The sequence below is a fragment of the Prenolepis imparis genome, unplaced genomic scaffold (assembly GCF_030444845.1).
Source record: "Prenolepis imparis isolate NDT839.2.m4 unplaced genomic scaffold, iyPreImpa1.0 SCAF_6, whole genome shotgun sequence".
In the NCBI taxonomy this organism is placed as follows: Eukaryota; Metazoa; Arthropoda; class Insecta; order Hymenoptera; family Formicidae; genus Prenolepis; species Prenolepis imparis.
The window spans coordinates 6,072,487-6,098,586 of NW_028141164.1; the positions used below are offsets into that span (position 1 = coordinate 6,072,487).

The following is a 26,100-nucleotide window of genomic DNA, read 5'->3' on the forward strand; positions in this document are numbered from 1 at the left end:
TTTAACTAATATTTAGACATGGTAATTAAATGTCCAAATATCCATGTTCAAATTTTAATTATGGTAATCAATATTTTTAAACAATTATTACTACAATATTTCTAAACTAATATTTATTGTTAGACATGGTAATTAAATTTCGAGCGTAATATAGGGATACCTAAAATTTAGCTATAGCGTAGCGCTAATATTTTTTTTCCATGCTATCGGGAAAATTCGCTGATACGACTGACGCAGAACGGAGAGAGGAAATGCGTGTGTGTCTCCTGCAGAGCGCGAGCAGAAATTTAAATTTAGGTGGTTCCGCGTAACGCATCCGTGGATCGCGCGAGATCGCGTTTCCCGGCGCGTATATCTATATATATTTTCACATCCGCGCGTAACTTTCCACGAAGTGGAAAGCACCGGTCCGCGATCGGTCCGGGACTTTTTCGTGTTGCGAAGTAATAGCGAAGTCGATTCACGGAATAAGAAGAGTCAGGCGAAGCCTACTTTCTTCCTCTGAAATTGTCGCGCGTTGTGTTCGTGGGGGGGAAGAACTCTTCGCGCGAGTTCGGTGGAAACCTCGAGAAAGAGAAGGCTTCTCCCTCGCAGACCGACGGTCAGCCAGTATGTGCTAGTCCCGGCACCGGTGTAGTAAATGTGAGGCAGTAAAACGTAGCCGATCCTCTCTCGATCGATTCGTGGATCGCGAATCACGCGCGACTCACGCACTTTGAGATCCGCAACAAAAACCGTAGGCGGTTTATCGATCTGCATCGACGTATCGACGGTTCGATTCATCGATCGTGGTGAATCCCCTCGTGGATATTTGCCGCAGAAACACAACCGTTAAACACGCCGGAGACACGCTCAAGTGAGTACGCAACAAAATGTTTAGGGTTGATAGTATAGGGGTAGTTCATGGGGTGCTGCATAAACACGAGTATAAATTGTACAAACTAATGTACAACATATGTAGAAAATTTATTAAAGACCGTGCGAGAAATTTTGTAAATTTTAATAATTGCGTAAAGTGAGAGAGGGATGAGATAAATTTTTGTAAATTGCTTATCCGATCGAGAGACGAAACATCCGGTCTAATTTTTTATCCGACACAATAGATCGATAATTTTGAATTAGCGCTAGCCAACGCGTTCATTGTTGATTATCGGTGAGTGTTAATACCTGTGTCGAATAAACGGTGCACGAGAGAGAGGAGAGAGTTCATTGAGATTCGAATTGGTTGTGCATTCGTGCATTAACATAATCATAACGTAAATATTGACCTAGACTAATGTGGTTATTGGAATATATCCTCGAGCCTCGGGATATTCACGTTAAACTCTGATATATAATATACATTTTGACAACATGTATTATCTGTAATTAACGTAGGTATCTTTAATTTAAGATTTTACCTCTGTGTTGTGCGAGACATTAAATTACATTAAATTACATTTAGTGAGACAAGAAAATAACATCTTCCGTGAGGTTGTGTAACGTTTCCATTAAATCACATTTAATATGGAAATTTAAGAGCCCAGGGTAATTTTTTCTTTCTTTCTTTCTTTTTTTATACATACACATACGTGAAACATTCATTTAAGAAGAATATTAAAAAACCGCGGATAATATCTGTAATATGTTCTCTTATTAATATATCCCTCCTTGTTTCTGATATCGTATATCTAACGTAATGTTTGAGGCAAGTAATGAATGTAATGCTGCTCGATCTTAATTATCAGATAAATTATACGGGTACCGTGAGTATTTCGCCAAATTATCGATTATTTAATGTACCGATTGGTCTAGTAATATGCTCACACTAATCCGATTCGTGAACCGTTTGTCGTATCTGGAAAATTATCTCTCAAGTATCGATATGCAAATTACGCTATGCGATATCCGCAACAAGAGCTGTGTAACTATAACCCAGTTTATTGATTCGTAACGATTCTACAAGTGTATCCTCAAATCGACCATTACACTCATAATTGGAGTAGAACTCGAATCGATAAATTTCGGTATTGATTATACGTACGCTACGTGAAATAAATTTGTCACAGGTATTTTATAAATAACATATATATAATATAGATATTATATAAAATATAATATAATTATTATATATAAAAACTACTTTATATATAATTTATATTTCTATATAAAATATTTTTATTTATATTTAAAATTTTATGCACGTGTTAATATCACAAGTTCATAGAGAAAATCGAAATAATTCTGTCATCATTTTATGTGCTTGATAATTCTTTGTATAATTTTTTATACTGGTTAGCGCTGATTCAATATTTGCGCCAGTAACATATGTCATATCTATATAAAAATATCATTCGTCTTCGGCGCAATTTTCATAGTTTTCAGAAAAACAAACTTGACATGTTTAAAAAAAAATGAACGAGATTTCTCTTTACTTTGTGCAAAGTTTTCTTTCGTATTGGATCGCACCAGAGCACAGATCCATGAGACAGAAAAAGAGAAAGAAATGAAAGAGAACAAACGCGCAGAAACTGTTATCAAAAATTTATAGTTGGAATAAAAGATACTGCATAAACCTTCGCGCTCAGAAAACGAGAAACGTCTTTTGAAAATTTTATCTGTCAGCTAGACCCTCAAAAGAACTTGAAACATGAAAATTTTATGACATATCTAACGTAATGTTAGATATTATAAAATTTTGCACTCTAGTCGGGGGGAAAATGTAATTCTAAAATTATATCGAGATCTTAGAGACACTGGAGCTATCGCACGAGAATCTTACTTTTTTACTTTCCCATCATCATTTATAGTATAGCTTATACAGACTTGTCAACACGCTTTATATGCATAACGCGATCGTCTTTTTCTCTCCTTTTTTCACGATCGCGCATGAAACATTTATGGTCAGGCATTTATGTATCAAGGATGTATCGATCATAATTCTGGATGTATAGGCGCATCCGCATCGCGCGCTATTTACCGAAGCCGGTATATCGCGACCATTTATTCGGGGATTGCGCGGAAAAAAGGGAGAAGAGCGACTCGGCAACGACGGAAGAAAAATACACTGAAATATATGGGAAAAGCTCAGCGAATGAATTCATGCCCCGCAGCGGCCGTTCGATAATGTTGCACTTTATATCGCAAATAATGGACGACATCCGCATATATACACGCCGAGAGATTCGTTCTCCGCCTTCTACGTATGGTCATCTAGGTTACGCGTCCAAGTATTATACATACATCTCATGGCACAGCGTTACTACCTACGGACCTGTTCACATCTTGTAAATATTCGACGATGCCAATGAGCTGAAATACCCTCCTGGACGATAACCTTAGAATCGTAGATCTATTTAAATTTGTACCAGATTGAGGATGTTGCTGCATCATTAAGGATTTCTTATTTTAAATTATAATACGATATTGATCTCTGCTTCTTTTCTCTCTGCGTAATTCGGTCATAACATATGTATAAAGATATATATAAAGATAGAAGATTCCAATATACATATTTGATCAGATTTTGCTCCGATTTACACGTAAGTGTAAATGGCGAACCTCCCTGCTATGTGTATATTTTTATTTTATATTTTATTTTATTCTTATATACATATATATTTGATATATGTATAATCCTGGCAAAATCTTTTCCCAATTACGCTCGCAAAATCAAATGCGTTTTAGGGTGGAAAATTGGAGGATATTTCAAGCCTATTAATTTCAAATCATCGATTCGTGTATATGGAATTATAATTCTATGAATTTTCCATTAACGTCCATTATGCGTCGTTTGGCACAATCGTCGTATATTACGCAGCCGTATTTTGTACTCGATTAATGCGCATCGACGTCGGAAACACGACACGCAATAGTAGAATCGAATTTCATCGATCGGCCGCGAACAAGTGGGTCAAACGCACGTTTGAATTTTCCTCCGCTCGTTCCGCGAACGAATGGTATATCCGTATCCGGATTCGCCCCGGGGGTTATCGGGGGCTGGCTAACGAATAATAAATTCTTTTGCACTCCGCACCGGCGGAGCCCCGTAAAAGGTGCGCAAGCTTTTCACTACGCTATCATATTCGCTCGACCACGCCGGATAACGTATACCCCGACGATGTCACGTACAGCCAACGTATGAACTGCCAACCCGAGTAAAAAAATGCCGAAGGGAAGAGAAGAGAAAGAAAAAGGGGAACAGTTTGAACACAAGCGTAGGGAAAAAACAGATCGGTCCAACGTTGTAAAATGACACATGAAATTTCTCCCCTTGCTAAAATTAATGCAGTAACTCTGTTTTTTATAGCAATCATTAAATTTAATTAACTTCATCACTGAGAATGAGTAAGCATATATATATTAATTATATATATATGGTAAACATAAATATTCGATTATTATACATATTAATTTAAATATTATATATTACTTTTTAAATATTACTTTTAAATGGACGAGACGTTTACTCTAAATAACTGCCTCAAATAATTAGTTTAATTATTTTAAAAGGTCAGTGACATTTTATATGAAAGTTATTATTTGACGTATTCGTGTTTTGGAGCATTGTGATGCAAGAAATATAAAATAATATTTATTTAACGGTAGTATTATCTAATATATAATAAAATAAAATAAAGCTCTCTAATATTATTTTGATAATCATCAATTAAACGATAAGACTTTTCCAAGTTTAATCCGCTTTCAACTAATCATAGCAGACTATACGTGCGTTCCAAGAAAATTTTTAATTAAAATCTGTTTTTGCCCCAAGGAAAATTGGTCTGTTATATTCCATGGCTGTAATCGTAGCATAGTTGGCAGCTCGTAGGAATTTCATGTCAGCGAGCTTTATTTCTCCCATTCGTCGCAAATGCGAACGCGATTCGATTGCGAATGCGCGCATAATAAATTTGCGAGCATTCGCGAACACAGACTTCGTTATTACGACTTCGACATCGGTAATAATGGGAGTGTACTACTGGGTGGGCTCTCGTGTGAATGGGATTGTGTAATTACTAAAACCGGTATACGATCGCGTCGATCAATTCCCGATAGGCGGGATAAATGCTTCGTTCACTTCGTTCCCGTCACTTTCTTGCTCAATGGCGAAAAAGGGTCGTTAATCCCTCGCGCTCTGACGTTGAACGTTTTGATGAAGGAGAGCGTGCTACTTTATACACAGATGATGCGCTAAACGTTGTCATTAGAGCTCACTTTAGATCGTTAATAAATCGACCTCGCGCTTATATCTAAATGATTTGTAGAACATTTTGAGAGATAATCTTTCGATTTGCAATCTAACGATGACATATATGTAGATAAATCATATCCGTCATTTATTACGATGCGTCGCCACTTCCGCTAACGAGGGAAAATTTCGATGACAATTAACTCGGTCATCTTGAAAAGACAGCGAATGAGTCAGCGAAATTCTCTGCATTTTATCATTTTATATATTATACGAATATTACAAATATTAGTAAAAAGTATATTTCAGCCAGAATCTCTCTTTACAGAGAAAAATCTGGAAACCGCGTGATCTTTTTAAATCCTATTTGTCCATTAAAAAAAACGTGTAATTTGCCGCGGAAAAATAGAGGAAACGAAAGAAATGTGTTTGCTGCCCGACCTTGTTATTGAACGTTCGCGGATGCGTATATGTGACATTCGATTTTTGCAATGTAAAATCGTAAACGCGTAAACACACAGGTGAGCGAACAGGTGACCGCGCGAGAACGAAGAAATGGGACACCGCGATCGTTTCATCGAACCGGTCGTTCCGAATGAGTTGTCGCCATTGAAACGCTAATAATAAAACGATCGGACCGGAATTATTCCTTTGAATTCAAAATTCATGCGGCTCGACTTGCCTCGATCAAATTTAACGACCTATCGATATACATAGAACCGAGCCGGCTAACTGACCCGCTTATCGCTTCTGCGTGCGCGAATTGATTTCCGCGAGCACTACTTTCTATTACGCGGGGCCGCGGAATATTATCCCATCTTGACGAATGAATGACGGAGAGAGAAACTCGGGGAGAGAAAAAGAGATAGAGAAGGAGAGTGAAAAGCAAGAATTTCATTTCTTGTATTCAGGCCGCATGGCAGCCTCGTCGCTTTCATAAGTCGAATACTGCCGCGTTTAAAATCATTATCGCGACTCTCTCTCTATCTCTCTCTTTCTCGGGACAAATAGAAAATATAACATCCTTTTCGAATGCGTCGTCCGCCGATCATTCCGATCGCACGCTGTATATTAATCATACTTATATGCCTTCGTGTGTGCCAGAACGGTCACGTAACAGTGTCAGCCACGATGAACGCTATTACTCGAATTAGTGATGCGACACGGATATTTGCATAATCAAACTTTCGAATGATCGACCTGTAATTATCTCGGGTGTTATCCAAATTTTCGTAGTTTGCCAAATATTTCGTAATTTCCGAATATTTCCACGAAATTACTTCCAAATGTATGCGAGCGATTATACAAGATTATTAAGATGCCAAGTGAAGAAATATTATCCTTCTTCATTGATAGTTCTCTGATGATTATTTATAACACGCGAGGAAGTAATTATTTCGAACGTGATTTTCTAATATTGAAATGTATACATATATATTTTACGTAATCCTTTCTCTTTTTTTTAAAATTTTTATTTGTCTGAGGAAATATATAACAGGGAAAGAGAATAACAACTGGGAGGAGATATGGCTATTTTAGATTTTGTTTTGCGTAACCATTTCCGTAACAGCATCACCTTAAACGTATGACGAGCTGCTTCAGCAGCTGTTAAAACAGCACGATGCTGATTTTGCTGCCCGATCGAACGGTATAGTCAGCAACCGCGCGAGCGGATAAAGTGTAAATGTAACTTCCGGGACGGGCGTAAAATCCTCCGAAGTTTTCGATGTAGCGTTACGTGGAGGGAATATAAATTTCCAACACTACGTGTTCGTTAACAAGCTTACGTACGTGCAAGTATGTGTGAAAGAAGCTTTGTTCATGCCCGACGGCTTTTTCTACGTCTATCGTGAAAAATTCGTCTTTGCGTGCACACCTTGGCGTGCTTTTACAACAGGTACGAGACTGCAGGTGGGGTCTCCTGTGTGTGAGAAACGGGTGCACTTCTTAGAGAACGGAGAAAGTTTTTTCTTCTTTCTTCTGCGTAGTTATAGTTTCGATATAATCGACGGGATGTGAATCCGCCGCGGAAAAGTTCCGTAAAGTCGATGCTTTCTTCCGAGCACGAAATATATAACATCATTTTTTTTTAATGATGAAAATGAGAAAAAAGTTTAAAGTATTTAAAAGGGAAAAAATCGATTTCAGTCCTGTGGACTAAGATGTCCATTAATAATTAACAGAATGTGAAATTTTAAAAGATTCTTATTAGAATTTCTTTTTTAAAGAACCTTTGGCTAATATAATTTGAGAAAAGAGGTATTGTCGTATACTATATGCAATTAATGATCTATAAATGTAAAAAAAAAATATATATATATATATATAATATTAAAAAAAAATATATGTATATAAATTAATATAAAGTTTATAGAAGTAAAGGAGCGTGACAATTAATCAATTAGACCTAGCACATTTGTATATACTTTGAGAACTTGGAGTAACGTAACAGTATTACGTGAGCTCTTACAAAAAAAATGCTCCTGTTAAATGCGTTACGTATAATTTCATGAGAAAGAACCGCAATCTATTGTTCCCGAGTTTGGCGACGTGAGAAGACGACAGTAGTGTTCCCACTTTTTTTCTAAAAACACATTATAATATCATATTATAATATGAGAAAGTACACAACTGTTTCTCTTATATTTCTCAAAAGACCGTATTATTTCGACCTCTTCTAGCGGATATATTGTGTAATAAAAAATTGTGGTGCGCAAAAAAATAGATGCACAGTGAAACTGTTTAATTGATCGATTTCTTTTTTATCTTCGCGATCGGTTCCGCTTACCTTCGTCAAACAATCACTTTCACGCGCGATTATAACATGTTACATATATAAACATATATGTATATTTTTTTTCTCCTGATATTTTGCGTAATCAATCTCCACGTTCAATGACATGTGCAATTTCGTCGTCGGCGACGGTGGCAAAACCAGTTTTATTGGCGTGTCTCGCTTTCGGAATAATCGATTCAATTAACCCCGCGCATCGTGCAATTATGGAGAGTCGTGGAGAGTGACGAGCCGTGATCTTACTTAACCCTCTCGTGCATTATTCATCGACCGTGTGCATTGAACCGGTCGTACGTATACCTACGTACGATCGTTGTGTTGCATGCGAGCGTTGCACTTGCTCGTGCATCGAGGTCGCTCGCAATGACGGGAAAAAGAAGGAGGAAAGAGCGGGAGGATGCACTTGTCGGCGAGACCAAGGCGACTCCCTCGAAATCGTCATAACTTTCCCTTCGCCGGGACACTTCTCTTCATTCTAGAGACTACGTGACCTACAGGAATCGGCGGCGCCCAGGTATGCATATTAAATGACGCGCCGCGTATCTAGGCGCGTCACAAGAGTTGCGACGACCTAGATCCGGTGTGTCTTCTCGACCGTCAAAAGGCGCGCATCCGTCTGTCATCGCGCGATCCAATTCCCTCGACTTGCAATTTTCGAGTTCCGTCCTTCGCGCCTTCAGATTATCGGAGAGAAAGAGGGACGGAGGAACCGCGAATGCGCAATCATTATTCGCGATCATTCCGGTGACTTACGATGTATTTGATCAAGGTAATCCGTAAACTGCTGCGGTCGGAGTTTCTGAAACGCGGCAAACTTCTATCCGTGGCATGCGTTGAAGCGAGAGACGCGGGGGGTTTCGCAAAACGAGATCACTTTGTAGCGCGTGTTAACTCCTGGGGATATCTCTAGGCGCGTTGCAGATCATGTAACCAACCTGCTCTACAAGATTCTACAAAATTGCATTTGTGAAAGATAAAGAATTAAAATTACGCGGAGGCAAAAAAAAGTGCGAAAACTCGTTTATTTAAACTGCGACAAGCGGGTTTAATTTTGCAACCCTTTCTTTCGTATATACACATCGAAAAATAAATCAAATTTTTTAACATACTTTTTGCCATAACTTTTTATCATTTTTTTTGTGATATCCAAATAGATTTTCTAAAGCTTAAGATACGCGCCTTATCCCAATCTTATTCAATAATCCGAATCATTAGATACGCGTAGTCGGGACAGCGCTGCATAGATAAACGTGTCGAGCGGTTCAGTTATCGATTATGGAAATGAGGGATTTGCGATATCTCTCTCGCATTAAGTTAAGGAAAGTACAAACACACAGACGAGGGAGAAGTTAGTTAATTCGTCCTTTTCATTTTCCGAGCACGAACCTCGCTCCGTTTCACTTCGTCGTACGCGACACGCTATGAGAACCCGTTCGATGCAATTAATCGCGTTCGATCATTAAATTTCTACGAAGATAGTCGAACGTCGCTCTCTTTCTCTCCGACGAAATCTTTCACTCGATACGCAAGAAAGCGACGTCGTTCCTCCCATTTTATTTTAGTCGACTCCACTTGCTCTTGACTATTTCGTCATTACGCGGCCACTCTCGATGCGTCACGGCATCGAAAGTATCCTCCAAGTATTTCGCCGGCATATCTCGTCATTACTTTTACTCGCGTCACACAACAACTTGCCGACCTCGTTGTAGCATTTTATATGTATATCTCTATCCAACGCGCGCGCGCGTCTTGTCCCATTAGAGTTATAACGCCGGAGAACGAGTCGAAGGCGTCGTATCATTAATATCGGAGTCAATTATTCGAATGCACTCGACCGCGAATGCGCATTTCGAGGGGGAAACTGGATAATATAAATTTTCTCAATTTTTTCTCGAATATTTTTAAACGAGCGAGAAACCTGCTATATCGGAATGTTGAAACGAAAAAATAGAATACATATTCATTGCTTTCTCTCTTCTACCTTCCGTGACTGATACAGCTCAAAATTACACATTGTGTTGTATATTTATTGCATTGTTTATTAAATAATTTCAGATCGAATTATTAATTGGTTATAACGGTTGGAATGTATGAAACTATAATTAAAATTATATTACAAATATTTGTAAAACAGAAGCAATTATTTCTTCCCCCCAAACATATCGCGGACATGTCTCTGCGGTTCAAAACATTGGTTTTTCATAACAGTTATTTGGAAACAAATATTGAAACGTCATAAATACATCCGTATTATTGCGCATTTCCACGTGTGATTATATCTGCACGTCTGTTGAATAATGAAGCACAAACACACACGCGGCTCACTTACAATGAGAGTAATTAATTAAGCTATCCCAAATATAATTACATCAAATACGACTTTTGGACCATTTTCAGTTGGCAAATTCATATTATGTGCTTTGAACAGTTGTCATGATGACGTCACATGATATAAAATTAATTTCATTGTACGGTTTAGTACAGTATCAACTGTACATAATTAATTGTACATAATTAATTGATATAATCGATCGATCACAAGCTAAAATTTCAATTAAAAAATTTGGCTAGAATTATATTTTTATTTGTCACGATTTATCACGATGTATCGAGCATCAATTTTAATTCTCGAGTATGTTTAAAGATGCTCGATCTGCTCGAGATTTTTTATATATCTATTTTTCGACGCGTGTTATTAAAAACTAATTGAAATATACTGTACAGAAAACGCTGTGAAACAACGCTAGGATCTAAACCGTTGAATCCCGGGAGTTCGCAATAACACATAAATATGAGTTGCATCTGTCAAATGATATTCGATAACGGCAGGCACGACTCAGGAAATACGCGAGAGTCCGAAAGTTAATTAACACATTTGCGCACGCAAATAATTGCACGTATCCTGTATTCGTTACTTATTATCAGATCGCAAACGAGACACGAGATTTGACTTCGTAAGGTTGAGATTTCTCGCGCGACGTCCGTCTGCGTATCTTCATCTTTCTCCATCCTGTTATTGCTACTATAAACAGCAACGTCGAATTTCCCTAATAAAATTCAAATCATTCTTACTCAACAGGTTAACCATCCTCTCTCGCATTTGATGCAATTTTAATTTTTCATGGCGCTTACTATTTTTTTTATAAAAACAAAGTGCAATCTTTATTTATACAAACTAACGATTTTCCCCGGCATTCGGTAATCGGTATTCGATAATCGATGTCGTGTAATCGAAGGGATGATATAATAATCTCATCTACATAAATTACCGCGATGCCGTTATCGATCTAGCATATACATATATTGCGGAGAACCAGGTTGTTTGATGAGGAAGTTCTCTCCAACATCATTGCAACATCAACACGTTCTCTACTCACTTTAATTACAAGTTAAACAGCCGTCGGATTTTGCCGATACAAGCGTGTACAGCGACTTATACAGCAAATCTAATCAGGGATCCAACGTATTCATCAGATTATTAAATTATCAAATTGTCAAAACTACCTTCTTAAGAAACTCGTTGTAGAAATATATCGTAAGAGAGATAAGATTAATAAAATTAAAGATAGATAAGATTAATCTCACGCTGTTGAATCGACAATGTATATAATGCTGCATTGTTTTATTTTATTCGATAGAACCGTCAGAGAGGAAATATAATTCTCTTCTCCCGCAATAGAAATATATCTCTTCAGTTACCTAACACAGGAGAGAACTGTCAATATTTGCTCAGTTCGAATCGCGGTTATCGAATTACTCGCTTGACATTTTACGTTACTTATTATATGTACATATACGTACGTATGCGTGCATGCACGACTTCCCCTTTCACTTTTCTGTAACAAGCGAGTTTCCCGGTAACGTTAACATTAAGGCCCGTTTATGTATCATTTCGCCGACAACGAGACCTGTCGCATTACAGTGAAAGTATCCCATTCGAGAGGGAAATGCGAGCTCGTCGTCGTACAAACTGTCTGAGAGATGGTCTGGTCATTCATGAGACCTCACCGTGGCCTGTTATTTACTCGTTAACGCGTTAATTCGATATTGCGGTCGTGCTTTGAGTTCCCGCGAGTTCGCATCTCGGGCACGATCTCGTTTTGTTCCCATACCTTCTCTCCTGACATGTTCCTTACGTCACCGTTAATGAATCGCGTAATGCCTTACGCAATTCTTCGAGTGCGCGAAGAATTGGAAGAATAAGAGTGTCGAGGACTGAATTACATTACTAAAATGACATTGTGCGATATCGCGAAACTCATCGCAACGAAACACGACGATAAAAATACATTACTTTTTAGCCCTCCAGAACTTTGCGACTTCTTTTTATCTACCTACACTTTTGCAAATTCTATTTCGTTCTACGCGCGAAAGGGTCCCGATTTAAATTCGGGACTCTCTCTCGGAGATTTCAATGCTCCTCCCCCGAAACTCTGGCTCTTTAATCTCGCGAGCTTTCAAGTTCAGATTCGCGACTTTTAAGAACCGAGGCACGCGACACTAAAGACTTAATTATTCCGCTACGTCTTACAATCGTCGATCTTCTAATTTGCGTCGGGAATACGCAGGATACGTATATGTTGAGATACACCGCCATGCGCGACGTCTAGATCGTAATCTTGTATCTCGAATAAGACATCGAACGCTGCTCGTCATTGTTGTAATGGGGGGATCCCATGTAGTGATTAGGCCATCGAGAAATCTTGGGAAACGCGGTTTTCAAACGCACGACGTTGCGACACGCACGTGCGCACGCGTATAAGAGGAGGAATCCGTGGATATTTTGCGGGAGTATTCGAGAGAGAGAGAGAGAGAGAGAGAAAAGGTACGCGACGGTTTGTTTGAAGAATGACTGGTGTGGTCACACAATCGCTTTAGGCGGATTTCATCGTCTTATAAAAACAGCGGCCGCTTCGCCATTACGCGCATCCAATTTATCTTTCTCTCGTGTGTGTCATCATACTTAATCACCGGCTAGTATTTTCCGGCGAGAAGTCCGGAAGCATAAAGGGATTTTGCAAGAGCCTTCATCTCTGGCACAACGTCTCGCGAACTCTACTATAGACTAGATAAAACCGTTCTACAGATTAGATAAAATCATTTTATGCCTATGAATTGATCGTAATATATTAATCTAAAAACGTGGAAATAAATCTTGATAAAAACGATAAAGTATCAATATACTCGTGCATAATTTATATCTGCTTTGCATTAGCATAAGTAACTGTCTGGATTTTTAGAATTTTACATCTACACTGTTTTTATCTAAAATCTAAAAATGCGCGCATAAATAAATCATCATAAATAAAAATCAGGAATCAAAAGGAGACTAGAATATAACTAGCTTGATCTCCTCTCGCGGAACTATTACCGTTACAACACTTATTTTCTCAACACACGAGCAGTGCGAAGTCTTTTAGAATTAAAGCTCACGGTGTGTTTTTCCGTTCTCATTACGATCTCTCGATCGTAATATCTCTATTACGCTTTTGAATACAGTCCAAATTGGAGTACGGACAATCCTCTTTATATCTTCTATTAAAGAAACAAAAATGTAAAAAAAAAAGTGTACTGTCATCGTCGGTAATTGCAGCTTTGTAACGATTCGGAATAGGATGAACCGGGATAACGGCCCGAGGGCAACCGCAACACAGCATACGATCAGCGTGCAGATTACGCGATATATACGTAACTCTTATTGTGCGACTAACTACACGTGATGTCATATCCCTTATAGCTCCCATAGGGAGCTATTTTATTTCCCGGCCATTCTCCGCGCGAGTTGAACAGTAATGCGCGCCCAATTTTACGGCACGGTAATTGACGATTAATGCGTGTAGGCTCCGCTTGTACACATCAAGTGGAAAGCGAAAGGCCAGGCGAACCAGAGCGTAACCTTTCTCGTGAGATCGCGGGCGCGTTTAAAAAACACGGAAAAAAGGAACGGACACACTGAAACGCTACAATCTTTTCCGACCGGCCGCTTACCTGCCTCCAGGAAACTCGCAGAATTCCGGACATTTATTATTATCTCTGTTCGAGGTCGTTGGATCTTTTAAATCTCAGTTATATCGAAGTATTAGGTATATATGCGCGATCTATGTACGTGATTATTCATTATTGATCATAAATATGTGATTATGAATATTATCATAAAAATTCTTTATATGAAGAATAATAATCAAACAAGATATCGACCAGCAGATGAGTACAAACATATATTTTTTTTACACGCGAGATGCATTTTTATTCTCTCTATGTTTAAATCGAATTTTTTAATTTAAATTATACGCGCGCACACGCACAACTTTTTACGTCACGCATAAAACTAAATTAAATATCGCATGGAGTTTAATAACTTGAAGTGCAAAACTTCTGTGGAAAATGGTTGAGTTAGAAGTAAAGTTGAGAGTCTTTAAGATTTTTCTCTCGTATTTTTGTAAATTTTATAGAGAAATGAAAAAGAAACGCGAAGTCTTGTAATATGTATTTTAACCCTTTACGGTTTATTGTCATTAAGTATAACTCTGAAACTCCAAGTATGTTTTAAGTTAACATACTTTGTAGTCTCTATCCGAAGGATAATATTAAACGAGATTTAGCTTCACTTTGTGTGTTAAACGATACGTCTATTGACGGATAAATATCACAGGCGTCTCTCCCTTTGTTAAAGCGACGTGCATAAAGCAAATTTCAATTCATTAATGCTAAAAGGCTGCTCTTGCGCGTCTAGGCTTCTGTCAGTCGGTATAATGCACTTGCACCGTTTGAACTATATAGCATGGCATTTCCAGTTAGTGCATTCTGGGAGTATTCATTGACGTATAGAGGCGAAGTCTATGTACTGTAACGTGGCTATTGTAACTTGTCTGTATCGCGGACGAGGGAGATTGTAAAGAAATCGTGAGAAGAAATTGATGGCGAAAAAAATCGCCGAAGATTCGCACTGACATCAAGTTAACAGTTCTTTCGGAAACAGTAACTCGAACGCGCTTTGAATTGCGAAAGATCATAGAAAGTGCATTCCTGGCTCGTTTGGAAATCGATTTTAACGCTACGTCAAGGTCGATGAATCTAGGTAAGAAAAATTACCATATAGATGAGAAACTAACTGTTGTAAGATATAAATATCTACTTTGAGGATGAGGAAATGGAAACAAATGTAAAGAAGAATATCGTGTCATTGACTTTATTTCTTATTTAATTCGATTTTATTTAATTCGAAAATGTGCATCCTAAATAAGATGATAATTAAATTGCAATGATGCTAAAATATTTAATAAAAAAACATTTTAATTTTTCACAAAGATATATTTTTAAAAAGCACGCAATTAAATCGCAATTCAAATCGATAGCTAAGTGATTTAAATCTTATTCGATTGATTCGAATTTATTAAATCGTATATTATTATATTACGCTGCAATCAGGCAAATATATGCGGTTATAAAAATCAGAAGCAACAGCCGCAAGTTTGCTCGTATTTCAATCAACTCATAATCAGATTATTCAGAATGGCGGAAAAATTCTTGAGTAATTCTGTCTCGTATAAATCATATTCAACGGGGAATGAAAAATGTGCAATTTTGATCGCCCTTTACGTTAATGTCTTTTACGTGTTATTTCACACGTTTATATTGTATATTGCATCGTAATATGCAATTGCTGTCGTTTATCGTATATTTCATCACATTATTCCAAAGCTGAACGCACAATCTTAGACACCTTTTTTAAGATTAGAAAATCCTTTCTGAGAACTTGGCATTTTATTTGATAATGCAAAATAGTTCCGAATATTATTCCCTGCGCTCTTCACATTCAATCATAATGGATTGAATTTTAAAAGCGATTGGCAAAACAAAAAACGGGGGGACAGTTCATTCATACTCTGGCATGCCAGGTTTATAACGCTTAACTCTATTCATCATACCAGCCATGGAATGTATCAACTCCTTTGGGATTCTTGGACAACGACATTTATAATTAATTCATCCGGAAGCCGGCTTGAAATTTAAATGCAACCGGGCTCTATCGATTTCTCGTACCGCGGTCATCTCCAACCGTGAAGATGGCAGCAGCGAACGACGTTATTTGTGAGCAAGCGCAATCGTCGAAATGTTTTTATTTCATACCTGTGGCACATCCGTCTTCCGGAACCAGGAAGGAAAAATAAAAAAACGCACGTTGTGGATCATTGTTAGACACAGATTGTAAAAAAAATTTGAAATATTTACTTGGAAAAGTTTTATCCCCATAAGAAAGATTGGAATGGATTATTCATCACATAAATGGAATTATATGATAATTTTAAAAAATAAAGTATGCTATGTATACATCTACGAGTTATTCATCATCGTAAACGATAATTATCGATGTTTGAGATAGATATTACACGATAGTCAAGAAAAACATTATACATACAAGCGAATACTTAGTAGAAACTTGTAATTACACATAGCGTAATTACAAAATACGGCTGCGCGTAATTAGCCGCGTACGCGCAAATTGAACATTTCGTGCGAGACGCAAAAGAAATATCGTATAGATGCAATTTTCATATATGGCTATCGTATCGCTTAACACGAGCTTATAATTACGTCGGAATCGATGAGCGGCGATGGCTTCGCCAATTGAATTGCGCGAACCAATTTCTAGGATATCTCTCGCGTTATTAACGCGCGGCTATATTAAATTATATTGATTAAATGAAATTTCGATCATACAGTTCGAGAGAGTGAGAGCGTTTACGCGAAATGCTTCACTAAATATCGTGCACTTTTACTACTTTCTTCTACATACGACGATAGAGAGAAAAACCTATGCTAAGAGACGACAATTTGTACACCCCCGATCCTTAACGAATGAAGAAGAGAAAGTGCGTCATTTTTACATTACAAATTTCCCTACGTTTAGCGTTTACTATTTTATATAACGCACATACACGCGCGTATTGTGTCTTTCTTTTTAAATATTTGAGAAATTGCGAGAATTGTAATTACTATACCGTTTCATGTACAATTTTCAGTTCATTCACTTTGCTCATTCGCCTATCACATTATTCTTGTTACATATATAGAGACTTGCGAAAGGTTTAGTTTAATGGCATCATAAGCAGTATCGTAACTGTATCTAAATTTATGTTGCAATTTCATAATCCGATAGCTAAGGCCGTTATGTCCGAACATTTACGGCGATAATGGGACAGTTAACGATTCACCGTGGTACTCCCTCATGAATATTAACATTTACTAACAACTTTGTAATATCCTCCGATATATCCATGCGAGCGAAATTTTATATCGCACTTTTATACTCCGCGCGTGATAAGCCAAATTGTCACCACAGCAAACGAGAAAAAGCTAGAGAAAAGCTAGAGTTCAGCTAAGTGACTCGAAATTATAATATCGGTCCTATTATATATAACTCGCATTGCTCACGTTACTTTGCACAAAAGTGCACAAAAATGTACAAAAGATCGTTTCGTGTGTATTATGGCAAATGTTCGTACATATAAAAAGAGAAATTCTCTCCCCCTTTCGTGGATTTTGTTATTACCGCGATTTAAAAATGAGAAAACAGCACGGAAACGATCCGGGAGATTATGATAGATGCACGACGCTTTCTATCCTTCCTTTCTCTACGCGATACGTTACACTTTTCTCGTGCTCATGTTTTAACAGTTAATTCACCTTGATGCCGGGATGAAGTATGGGGCGCCGGGTGTCCTACTTATATCTCGGGGATATTGATAAGTACTATTTTTTCGTATGATTTAATCTGATCTACGCAGAGAAAGTATAGCATTTTACTGTGTTTTATATAAATAGAAATTATTTTCGCTTCACATTTTTAAAGGATCTTTCTTCGATCATCTGTTTTAATTAAGTCGCATTTTTAATTCTTACAAAATGCGACGCACATTTTAATATTTTAAATAAGACAATGGGACTGTTATAATAATAAAAATAATTGTGTCCTTTCTCTGTTGCAGAATTCACGTATAAATGATCTCATAGTCTGCCACGATGTCATTGACACTGTTACTAAATTGTAAGTATATTTTGCGATAAATTCGCACAGATTTTCTGCGTGCAATGACACGTGTAAAAATTTTAATTTATATTATTCAAATGATATATAGGTGTTCTAACGACATGGCTGTTCGTCGTCATAGGAGCGATCACCGTATCAATAGATCGTGCTGACATTAATAAAGCCGTAAGTATAATCAATATAAAAAATTTCGTAATCTCTATTGTAACATTATTATCCTTAATTGTTAACATCATATTACTTTCCTTACGCTTTTTATTTTTCTTTTTAATTCAATATTTAATTATCAGTGTACTTAATATTAAATATCAGAGAAAGTATGACTATGTTTCTTGAGTTTTCTTTTTGAAATTCTTTTTGAGAAAAAACTATATCACTATAAATGCATAAAGGATCATATATAAATTATAACTGGCAGTTCCGAGACAGTTTCTCTCGCGCATTTAATATTTTATTGGCGCCTTTTTATTATCGTATAAGTAATTACGAGTCAGTAAAATCTCTGTCTTGTGATTTTAATAGCGTTTTATGCGACTCGACAGCCGGAAACGCGTGACAATTTCTTTACTGCTTCGGAAGCAAAATAGCAGGGGAAGTTGGATGAAAGATAATTTCGCCATCTAAAAGTTATTGACTTTATTTCACGTGTAATACAATACGCGCGCAAATGTCTGTCCACATTCGTCATCGAGAGAAGTGACATTCCGGCACTTTAGATTTTAATTTCATTACGCTATTAGGATTCTCGACACGCGCGAGAATAAAATTCGCGCATTTATCGTAGTTAATGTGGAATAAACTGGACTTAGGAAGGTTATTTGAGAATAACATGTTCTCAAGGCCTCACACTTATTTTCTGACTACACCGACCGCAGCTCGCCGCCAATGGCGAAAAATAATGGTCTCACTTACGATTTTCTCGAACATCCGCGTCGCGGTGAAACTGGAACAGGAACCATTCCATTAACCTCTTGAGGAAGTTCGAGTATCGCATTACTATAGCTGTCCTCGCTTTAAACGCGAACGAAAGTTGTGTTTGATGCACCGTATAGGGAATGTACACGAGAGCTTCACGGCAAGGTATAGATATAACAAGTTTCTCGATGGCAATATACTGGTCTAATGGATCGTAAATCAAAACAATTCTCGTCAAAATGGGTGAAAAAGTGTAAAAAGAGTTAATTATAAGAAAAAATATTTTTAAATATAAGATGTTGTAAATATATTATTCTATGCGCGAATTTTATCTATTTGATTATTTTCAATATTTATAATTTCGCGATCGTAATTTAACGAGACTTATACGTCAGATAATATTTAACTTCTGAATTTTCGCGATATATATATTCAAGATATATAAAGTTCGAGTCTCTGATTTATAGCCACCAACACGATCGTCGATGATCGCAAACGGCTGGCGGCCGCTGACCAATTCCTATGAGGAGACAATCGGCACCAATGTATCGCCATCCAGCCTCCTGGAGAAGAACGTCCAGGTGCATCCTGTTCTGAGCAAATTTCAAGAGCACATGGCGACCTCGGAGAAACTAAAGCCTCCGCGAAAGGGCAAACCGCCGATTCACGAATACAGCCCACCCAGTATTCTCGGCAGTTTCACGGTGTTCGGACACGCGGCGACGAAGGCGCGCGGCGAGACCAAGACGTCGAGCAAGCACGGGGCTTCCGAGACCCGGGAGTACACGTTCTTGATACCGCCGCCCAAGGACGCGTATCGTTTCGAAGTGAGCCAGCATCGCAAGCCGATCCTGCGCGACAGCGTCAACTACATACGACAGCCGCAGTACATCACGTCGCAGAATGTTCATCAACAACCACCGGATCCCGTGCGAGCCGCGACCTATTTCATCAAGACTTACGCGTCCACCACGAGTCCATCCACGCATGTCGTGAACCACCCTAGCAATCGTCCTTACATACCGCCCTACGCTATGCCGCAGGCGTTGCAACCTCCCCGTCATCAGGCGAAACCGTTCGAGTCCCTGAAGGTCAGCAACAACGCGAAACCGTATTTTCAGCCGCCCGGTGCGGAGATCCCGGGTGACTTTGGCAAGCAAAAGATCGGCACGAACGAACGCGATTCCTACGACAGATACAATCAGGCACAATCGCATAACGCTCAGATTTTGAACGCCGCGAGTAGCGGAAACTTCTACAGCCAAGTAAATCACTCCCCGAACGGTCACTTCAAGTCCTCCTTCGAGAGAGACCCCGCTTTCCTGGTGCACGAAAGTCACGAGGTCAGCTACGTGACGTCCCCCGGCACGTACAACGCGTACAACTTCCGACCCTCGCTTCCGTACGAGACTCTGCTGCCACCCGCGGTCTACGCGTCTTCGTCAACACCGCCGTCCACCACCGCCGTTACGCGAAATCCCGGCAAGTATAGTCAGACAGCCGTTGACATAGCTCGCGAGAATGATTACAAACGTCCGGATCAGAGGAACAAGCAGGAGAAACTCGGCGGACAGACCGAGTCACCTAATTCTCGAACGACGAATACTTATTATGTATCGGAGCAACAGGATCTGACGCCGCCTACGTGGCCGAAAAACAAATACACGTCCGACATAAACGAAGTTCTTCCGAGGGAGAATCCGCCGAGCAAATTCAACCAAGAAGTCGGAAACCAAAATCAGATCACGCAGGTGCCAAAGCTCTATCATAGACCACAAAGTTCCTACAATCCTGTCGAGGTTTACCCGCCGACGTCGATACCGGATTACGAGACACCCGAGAGCATCTCTCTTAAGCACTTTAATGAGCAACAGTTTCTGCTGCAGCAACAGTTGCTGCAACACGATCGGGAGAGATTGGCGGAGCAGGAGCGCCAGCAGAAATTGGAGATCGAACGGCAGCAGCAAGAAGAGTTGAAAAAACGCCAGGAAGAGCTGGATCAGCTTATACAACGGGAGAAGGAGGAGGAACAAGCGGCTAGGCTGGCCGTGGAGTCTGCGAAAAATCAATCGCAGGAAATTGCGAAGATTTCGCCAGAAATGCCGTACACGATTCAACTGGCTCAATTCGAACCGCAGGTTACCACGGACGTTAATATCTTGGTATCGGAGCCCGGTATTTATAATGTCGAACAACTGAGATTGCAGCCTCAAGTAAGATCTTACTTTTTATATTTTAACACTTCGCGTTTAAGGTTGAATATTAAAGTATTATTAGTCGAAAACTTTAACGGTGAATAATTAATTAATTAATTGAAAAAATTAATTAATTAATTTTTTAAAGTAAATTATTTTAAATTATTCTGCTAGAAGAGAATATTCTATTTTTATTTATTTAATTAATTAATTATATATTCTCTTCTGGCAGAACAATTTAAAATCATTTGTTTTTATTAGATAAATAAATAATTTTATTGAAAATTGACTCTGTCCTTTAATTATTATATAATTTCTATAAATTGTTATAAAATTTATAATAAGGACAGTATTAAAATATTAGAAATTATTATAAGTTCTCACGAGATAAAAAACAGTCTTTAAAAATATATTTATATATATTACAGGTATCGCAAATCCCAGAGAACCAAGTAAATCAGAATTATCAATACCAGCAGCATAACCAGAATGAGTATCAGGAGGAACAGGTTGATTATCGCGAACCGCAAATTGAGACGAGACCATATCGTCCGCAGAAGCCGTTCCGGGATCCGCTTCGCCGCAAGAAACCAACATCCGAAACCTCACCGACGGATCCACCGAGTCAATCGCCCGAGACCTCCGCTCCCTTGACTCTCCACGTAGATGAAGTGCCCATTCAGACAACGCTGGCGCCGGAAGCGCAGACTCCGGGAGTAACGACGCAGAAACCGTTCAGAACTCGTCGTCCTGGTGTCCCGATTCGACGAAGAAAACCCTGGACAACCACGGAGGAACCCGTCACGACGCCTTACGTGGAAGAAGAATTCCTCAAGTACAGCAAAGAGGAGGCCCACAGTCAGTACGATTCCTCGCGAAGAAGACGAATAAAACCCACCCAAGCGACTCACAACGAGGACACGGAGAAGAGAGGCAGCGTCAGGAAACGACCTAGTTACCGAACCAGAGTGAACGACGACACCTTCGACGCGCAGATCGTCACGGAGAGCGCGCTGAATTCTTACGGGCAGACGACGGAGTCCGCACCGAGTTACAACGAGAACCACCAGTTCGCGACGAATCAGCCGAGCGTCTCCTACGTGACAAGTCAGCCGGCTAATCAGTACTATGATTACTCCTCGCAGCAGAGCGCGGGATCGCGCGAGGAGCACAGCGAGTACACCACCCTGCCGGTTCAGGAATATTTCACGGAGATCAGCCGCGAAAAAGTCGAGGATTACAACGTCGACGCGCGTCAGAAAACCGTGAACGTTGTTACTAACATACCGTTGGAAGATCTCTACGTGAAGACCGACGGTAATTACTACGATCGCGCGACCACGGTTGAATCGATGATTACGACGACGCCGCCGCCGCCGCCGCCGACGACTACTACTACTCCTCCGCAACCGACTACGCAGGCTTATCAGGTTGTTTCCTCCACCCTGAGGTCTCACAAGATGCGCCCCTTGAGATACGGCAACACTACCAGACCGCGCTTCAGCATCAAGGATTACAAGAGTCGCTTGGATTACAAGAATCGATTGTCTTCCACGACCGAAGTCGCGCCGACGCCCGCCGGCGAAGCCTTGACGCGGGTTTCTCACATCAAGCAGAGAACGTCGAGCGCGAAGAATCAACAGGCTCAGCAGCCGTTAACAGGCGATAGCGTCCGAGAGACTACTGGTAGATACAAGTACGTCTCTAGGGTGAACTATCGAACTACTACTACGTCGAGTCCGGGGGCCGCGAGGGAGTATGAGCGATTCTCGGAAGAGACGGCGTCCTCGACGACCGAAAAGAGCAAGTTTGTGCCAAAGAGACGGCCAATCAGCAGCAACGTGTATCGCAGCAGGATCGCGTCCACCACGAGTAGTCCTACCCGATTGCAAATTAACGGCGAGACGAACGTCAGGCAAAGCTCCACGCGACCCGAGAACGTGTACTCGTCGTCGATACGGAAACGACCGGCCGTGAAGAGCAGACTGCAACCGCATAAGGAACACGTCGTGGCCACGGCGTATCCGGATAGCAAGCAACAGGAGGAACCTACGGAGATGTCGGCCGAGGAGACCAGTTTTTACTCAGCCATGACAACCGCCGCCTCGTCGTCGACCACTCGTCTCGTGGGCAACGAGATTGTCAGCGAGAAGCAAGAGTCTGCGTCTCTCGACAGCCATCCGGCGAAACTCGGCGTACAAGAAGACAAGAACGAGGGTCACCGAGTCGAGATCGCTTCCCGGAACGACGAAGTAAAGACAACGTCGCTCGATACAGCGACGACCAACGACGAAGATCGCGGACGAGTGATCTCCGGCGACGGTCAGCCGGAGCAGAGTCGAGTCGAGAAGTCGGAAGTCGACAGCAAGGTCGATGCGTCGCGAGAAGGAGAGTCGGAGACCGCGGAGACCACGACCAAGTTCGATTTACCCTCCGACGAGGAGGAACTATTCGCTAAGGCGTCGCAGAGCGTGGCGGATCTGACGAGTTCCGCGTCCGCTCTCTACGACAAGCCGGGCATGTTCAAGGCGGTCTCGCCGGAGAGCAGACTCGTCTCGTCTCACTTCAAGATCCCTACAGATGAACCGACGTTACCCATCGAAGCCTTCTTTCAGGAATTCTCGAAGAAGAACTGATGACTCAAAATGATGAAATAATCTCGTCATAGTCCGCAGACTGTTCTCCGAATCATATACGATCGATAATTCCAGTTTCGAGGATCGGCGGAGAATTGTAAAAGAATTTGCGAGCTTTTTGCGCGAGAAGCGAAACGTCGGATACAAAGTTTGCGAGCAAATTTATATTTCAAAAGAGAATGTAGATTGTTGGGGGGAAGGCTACAATTTTTCTCAAAGTATTATGTTACTTGCGAAGTCTCTAGACGCGCGGAAGGGCGTTTTCGAGAGACTCACTTAGAGAAGAAGGGAAGAACTCACACACACTTGTATATCGTAACCTTACGTGTACTTATTTCCGTTTCTAAAGTATTGTCATTGCACCGTCATTTCCGTCGTGAAAGATTAATTCGCTCGTGGCGTATCGAGCATTTCTACACACGCGATCATCACATTTCGAGTACTTCCCTGAGTGGATATACGACTTTTTTTTAACGACTAAACGTTATACCAAAAATGTTAAGTCCGCGAAGAAGCGCCGCTGCACGACGATATTCTCGGGGGAAAGCAGTCGCGCTTTTTCTCGACAGGACATTGCGTGCGCAATATCTGTAAAAGGGCAAAAACCATTCGACCTACTCACGTCCTGCGATAATATCCCTCATACGTCCTTTTTTGTACCTTTTTACCTTAGATTATTCATAAAGGAAGAAACACTAAGAGTACATTTTTCGCTCTTAATAATTAGAATAATACAATATAACAATGTAATAATTATGATATATTATTAGTGTAATCGCGAATCGCATATCTCATTGTATTTATTTAAAGCGTGCGGGATCATTCTCTAAATCATTTTTCTCGTTGTCACTTTTTGCGACGTCGAGATGAGAAAACTAACGAACGCTAAGATATATAATTGTAAATATAAATACGTAGTGTAGAAATTTTCGGTACTATTTTTTCTGGGCGGAAGATACTTTTTAAACTTTTTATATACAAAGAAAAATATTTTATATATAAGATTATTGCAGCAAGTATAAATACAGCAACATATGTATATTCTGCACTTTAAACTTTGTAGAAGGTTTATATTTTTTTAAAAACTAAGACTAATCATTTTGATAGAAATTATTACATTTCGCATTACAAGCAAAGTAAACATTTTTTAATAAAATAATACTGCCCAGTATGTTTTATTTATAAGTATCGTGCGCCGGTGTAGCTTAATATTTTTATATATTATTTTAATTAAAATTAAAAGAAAAAAAACCCATAATATATTGTTGGATCTGTTTAAATGATACAACGTTATCATATATTTTACCGATTAGTAAAAAAATCGGCCTATAAAAGTATAATCCTTATACACAAACGAATCTTCTTTTATAAAAATATAACTGAAACCGTGTATTTTACTTAATAATGCGCATATAGAAAACGTACGCATTTAATGATGCGATCGATATATTAGTTGTTCTTACATTATTTATGTATTCAAGATAATCATTTTATACTGTAAATAAAAGCATCGGATTCAATAGAATGCAACGGGGATAAAACTAAAATAATAAAAAGGCATCCTGAAACACTTATTTCGTGACTTGCTAATTGGAGAGTAAGGGACGTTTTAAATTACAAAGGATCGCAAGAGCACAATTAATAAAACAAAGAAACGTCACTCGAAATATCATAATCAGCAGTTGATTTAATAATTCGTTTAATAGCGTTCAACCCTATATTTGAGTTATGGCAAATGGTTACATATACGTATAATTATGAACAAGTAAAATACTATTTCGGAAATATTTTTTTTTTACGTCGCAAGAATATAATATTTCGTAAAGTACAGCGATCTCTTTGAGAAGATATTAAAGGATGTCGTAATTACAAGGAGTAATCTAGTAAGTATTTCTTAAATTTCGCATAACAAGCGTTTTTTATCCAATTCAAAATCAAAAATTTTATTCTAAAAAAACAATTAAATATTAATTGTAAGATATTAAGAAAAAATTATTTTAATTTAATTAAATTACAATATAATTTACACAATCCCTTTTATATGACGTATATTCGAGATGAAAAGGATGCTAAATACTCTTGCATAATTTCTGATTAATTAACGGACGAGATAGTATTTTACCCGTCCGGATATTCTTAACATTAGATGTAACTCTTGATATTCTAAATTCGAGTTACATCTCTCCCACAGCCGATTACATACGTATAGGCCTACGGATATTAATTCGAACGTACCTAATTTAGAATTATGCACAGGCCATACATTTCACATTTATATGTACTGACTATTCTTACATTACACGTACATATATGTATATATGCATGTGTGTATACCTACT

The 26,100-nt window shown here is 39.2% G+C and overlaps 1 protein-coding gene across 2 annotated transcripts; it reads left to right on the forward strand.

Moving 5' to 3' along the window:
* Window positions 1-465: 465 nt before the first annotated feature.
* LOC145937159 (uncharacterized) lies at window positions 466-25,278 on the forward strand. Of its 2 annotated transcripts, none has more exons than XM_083040056.1 (5): window positions 466-856; window positions 17,954-18,012; window positions 18,104-18,180; window positions 19,398-21,143; window positions 21,554-25,278. In XM_083040056.1, exons 2-5 carry the CDS (start codon window positions 17,988-17,990, stop codon window positions 23,759-23,761), a joined length of 4,056 nt encoding a protein of 1,351 aa, XP_082896182.1. In that variant the 5' UTR covers window positions 466-856; window positions 17,954-17,987; the 3' UTR covers window positions 23,762-25,278. The 2 variants fall into 2 exon arrangements, with proteins under 2 accessions (XP_082896182.1, XP_082896183.1); XM_083040057.1 differs by lacking the exon at window positions 466-856 and adding an exon at window positions 14,797-15,042.
* The last annotated feature ends 822 nt before the right edge of the window (window positions 25,279-26,100 follow it).